Source organism: Lupinus angustifolius, chromosome LG06 (assembly GCF_001865875.1).
Source record: "Lupinus angustifolius cultivar Tanjil chromosome LG06, LupAngTanjil_v1.0, whole genome shotgun sequence".
Taxonomy (NCBI): Eukaryota; Viridiplantae; Streptophyta; class Magnoliopsida; order Fabales; family Fabaceae; genus Lupinus; species Lupinus angustifolius.
The window spans coordinates 27,997,441-28,001,993 of record NC_032014.1 but is presented as its reverse complement, the minus strand read 5'-3'; the positions used below and the strand labels follow the sequence as shown (position 1 = coordinate 28,001,993).

The 4,553-nt window shown below is 37.6% G+C and overlaps 1 protein-coding gene across 1 annotated transcript; it reads right to left on the bottom strand.

The window, feature by feature from the left end:
* Window positions 1-3,869, bottom strand: LOC109350651 (succinate dehydrogenase [ubiquinone] iron-sulfur subunit 2, mitochondrial-like). Its single transcript, XM_019591886.1, has 2 exons — window positions 3,156-3,869; window positions 1-409 (listed from the first exon to the last, which is right to left on the bottom strand). Exons 1-2 carry the CDS (start codon window positions 3,821-3,823, stop codon window positions 238-240), a joined length of 840 nt encoding a protein of 279 aa, XP_019447431.1. The 5' UTR covers window positions 3,824-3,869; the 3' UTR covers window positions 1-237.

Genomic DNA, 4,553 nt, shown 5'->3' with positions numbered 1-4,553 from the left:
TGCAACACAAGGTGAGGATCCACCTCCCCAACACATTTATATTCAAAGGTTTCTAGGAACAGTCAAAGATAAGATAATAAATACTTAAAACCCAAGTTCTACAAAAGGGTCTCAGGTTTTATTTATGATTATAGCAAAGTAATATTATGGCCACATTTGAAGAAAAAAGCAAAATCCCATCAAGCATAAATGATCATAATGTAAACACCATCATTACAAGTTTCCAACAATTGAATTTTAAGCTTTAGGCTGAAGCGATTTGATGTGTTGGATTTGCTTTCCAGGGTTCAAACCCTTTGGGCAGGCGCGAGCACAGTTCAATATGGTGTGGCAGCGATAGAGCTTGAATTCGTCATTAACAGCCTCCAATCTCTCCTTAGTGTACTCATCGCGGCTGTCGCTTATCCATCTGCAAATACAAACAGAAAATAAATCAAGCATGATCTGATAAACAAAATATGCATTGTTTTCTTCAGCTGCTTTTTCTGTCACTTGTAGTTGTTTGGTGGATGATTTCTTATCCACTTATCTTCTGATATGCTTTTTCCTTTAATCAATTTCTTTTTCTATCAAGAAAAAGGTCTGATAATCCAACTAAAAACATCATAAGACCAAGGGTTATTATCATTGATAGCTCGATTTCTTATCCACTCCTTCTAATTTGCTCATTTTCACAATTGCTATTATAAAAGCATGAAAAAAGGAGTATTTACGATAACTGCTTTCCCTATGAGCATAACTGATACACAGACAAGAAAAGAAGTTGAATAATACGAAGTTACGAACAATGCCTACAGCATGAAGACCAGCATGTATGCACAACCATAACAAATGACTAGGTTGAAAACTCGTACAGGCCACAGCATCAAAGAACAGACATTGAAATTACATGAAAGATATATTATTGCAGCTGAATGGACTGGGAAGATGATTCTTTAAGCGCAGAACACCCTTAGATAAATATCAATCAACCATATCTCAAACAATTCTCTCTCAAATCCAACTAAAAAGCTTAAGGAATCACTAACATAAGCATAATATGGCACACATGGAAAATATTGCCCGGGCATGATAAAATTTCAATCTAACTGATAAAGCATATAGCATTGAATCCAGCAAAAAGCATGCTTATTACCATAGACAAACCCATTCTCGATTAAAAGGGTCAACTAGCATAAAAGTACACGTTAACTATATTAGCATGGAGGAAAATATGCATAAAAATTTTTGTAACTGCTTTACTTCTCTATTGCAGGGCATTATACAGTTCCTACTAAATGAGAATGAAAAGGGTGAATAATTTAATACGCCTTCACTACTTAATGGTCTAACACACAAAAAATAGACAAGAAAAAACTCGCAATGCTAATAATGCCAGCAGAATTTGGACATACTTGATAGTCAATCATACCAAAGAACAAAGCTGACAAGCAAAAGGCATTAAATATGGGGGAGGAATTCTAAACTAGTAATTCAAATAAATGCCAAATTTTATTTTTAGCTTAGGTACTTCAAAGAGTATAAGGTGCAATGATATGGCAGGTTGGAGAGCAGAATAGGAAAAATTACTGTGTCTTGAATTCTTGCAAAAAAATCACAAAGAAAAGAAGTACCCGCAATGTTGGCTAATCGACCCAGATAAGATGCCTACACAATGCGTAGATAACACTACCCTATTATAATTCTCAAAGCATTGAAAACCAAATTTTGGGGGAAACACATGGAAGAGTAGAAAAACCATCAAAACTTTGAACAATAGACAAGGCTAAGGTATTACGGTCTATGGATAGATACATTACAACCAAGGTATATGCTATTTTTCACTTTCATCAGCTCTCAATGATAAGAGGTATCCTGTTATCATGAGAGAAACAGGAATGATTCATAAACCAGATTTTTTAGAATTCATATCCTACTAGCAGTAGGAGTGTATGCTACCCTAAGGCAAGAGCCAATGGCTTCTTCAACTGACTCAAACTTCTTTTTTCATTGACTGCTTCATTAACATAATCATTGGAATCAACCACAGTTACCAAAGTAGCTACCCACAGCGGATCTCAAACTGGAAGAATTGTATATAAGTGTTGGTAAAGGTATGGTCAAGGGAAATCACGGTGGTTATTTTACCCCGGTAGATTCACTCATAGAAGAGCAGCAAAGTAAAAGTAGCAGAGTCACTATACTGGGGTAGCATAAGCATTGATTAAGAACCACCCATTTACGACAATTCTATCAACACCCAACAAACCACTGCTCACACCCGAACAGATGGGACTATTTACACGGACAGATAGTCCATCCCTCTAGGTGTGAGCAGTGATTTTCAGGGATTATAGAATTACCTCCATTTATCCATAAGAGCATAAAGCTCCGATAAAGAATAAGTAGGTAAATCCACAAACATACATCAAACAAATAGAAATCAGTAAAACACCAAGCATAATACAACATGCACAAACTATAATCCTTTCTCAAAACAAACATCCAATGCAATTAACATAACCTAATAATATAACAACATATACAATCCACTCTGATTATCACTATCACAATGGCCCCTAACGTTGTGATTGTGATAATTGCAGGAAAATGCGACAGATACAGTTCCAATTGTTGAATGATTACGATTCTAGTTGTTGAGTGCAATTTAAAACACTAATCACACTCACTTACCAATTCCAATCCAATTCACTAAAAGTCCATTTGCAAGTTGAGTTTTGGAGGTGAGGGAAGGGAAAGAGAAGTCTTGGGAGCCATGCACAACTGTGAAATGGCTCTAAAGTCTTCCTTTTCCCTTCAATCTCCTCCAAAACCTAAGTCGTAAACAGAACCCACTAAGAGTCTATTTACAAGTTAGGCTTTGGAGGTGTGAGGGAAGGCTCCAGGGCCCTAAATACAAGTGTGAGAGGACTCTAAAGTCTTCTATTTCCCTTACCTCACCTCCAAAACCTAACTCGCAAACAGACCATTTGTCGCTACAACAACAACAATCGCTACAACTACAACTACAACAACAACAACAACAACAACAATCAAACCTTAATATCAATAGTCAGGGTCGACAATAGTCGCAATGCTATATGATAAATCAAATTCACCTTGCAACAACAAAAACAAACAAACAAAACAATTATTGAATATTTTATTCCCATTACCTATTAGCATGGAGCAAAGCAGCAGGTCCAAGATAAGACTCAGGGTTCCACCAATAACTAGGGCATGATGTGCTACAGCAAGCACACAATATACACTCATACATCCCATCAAGCTTAGCTCTATCCTTCTTACTCTGCAATATCTCTTTCCCTTCATTCTCCGCCGGATTCTTCCTCTTCAACCATGGCTCAATACTCTTATACTGATTATAAAAATTCGTCATATCCACCACCAGATCCTTAATCACAAACATATGCGGCAGCGGCGTCACGGTTGTCGCCTCCGCCGACGACGACGGAATCTTCGTCAAACACGCAAGGCCGTTGCATCCATCGATGTTCATCGCACACGATCCACAAATCCCTTCCCTGCACGATCTACGGAACGTTAGGGTTGGATCGATCTCGTTCTTGATCTTGATGAGAGCGTCGAGGACCATGGGCCCGCAGTCCTTGAGGTTGATCTCGTAGCTCCTCAGCTCGGGCTTGGACGGGCTGTCGGGGTTCCAGCGGTAGATTTGGAACGTCTTAGGTGTCGACGTGGACCGGGCTTTGGGCTCGACTTGTTGGGCTTGGGCTTCGGAAGCGTGGGCCCGGAGGAGGGAGAGTTTAAAGGAAGGGGAGGATGGGATGCGGTTAACCGCTTTCTTCAGGAGAGCTGTGGCCATTGGAGAGAAGATTGGAGGAAGAAGGGGAATGCCACGTAAGATCACGAAAATGGGTATGGGTTTTTGTGGGGTATTGGTTATTATATAGGGATTCAGGGTGAGGGTAGTTTGGGAATTGTGTTATGGGTTAGTGGTGATTATTGTGTCCGTGTTGAGTGGAATTTTGGTGATGACGTGGTAAATTGCGGAGCATCTGTAGATATTGGGCGAGAGAAAGACTTGTGGCAGACACAACTAATAAAATATTGATAATATTATTATAACACCAAAAATATATAAATATATTTGTCTCTAAATATGATATATTATGTATATTTTTATGTAAGTTTTGTCTACAATTGAACAATGATATATCATCCTATTAATTTTTTAGAAAAAATATGTATGTAACGATAATATAAGTTTATATATTGTCATTGTATCATCCAGTGTTGTGATAACCGGATTGGACGATCTGACCGTTTCGACCACTGACTGGACTTGAAAATGACTCTGTTTGTAGTATTGATCGAATGAGGTGTTAGACCATTTTGAACCGAAGAAATTCTAGTTCGACCATGTTAAACTCGATTGAACATTAATAACTCGGGAAGTGAATCACATGGTTTACTTAAAATTTAAAAAATAAATAGAACATTACTCTAATGTTTTGTTTTACTCTAGTCGAAAAATATGGAAAATGTTATTTCAATATAATTATACATATTAATAATTATATAAAAATTTGTAT

Excerpts from the sequence above, each read along its gene's own strand:
- LOC109350651 (XM_019591886.1), bottom strand. The coding sequence starts at position 3,823 with ATGGCCACAGCTCTCCTGAAGAAAGCGGTTAACCGCATCCCATCCTCC. Across the intron at positions 410-3,155 it reads GCTTTGCTCCATGCTAATAG|ATGGATAAGCGACAGCCGCG; the intron begins GTAATGGGAATA and ends TTGTATTTGCAG.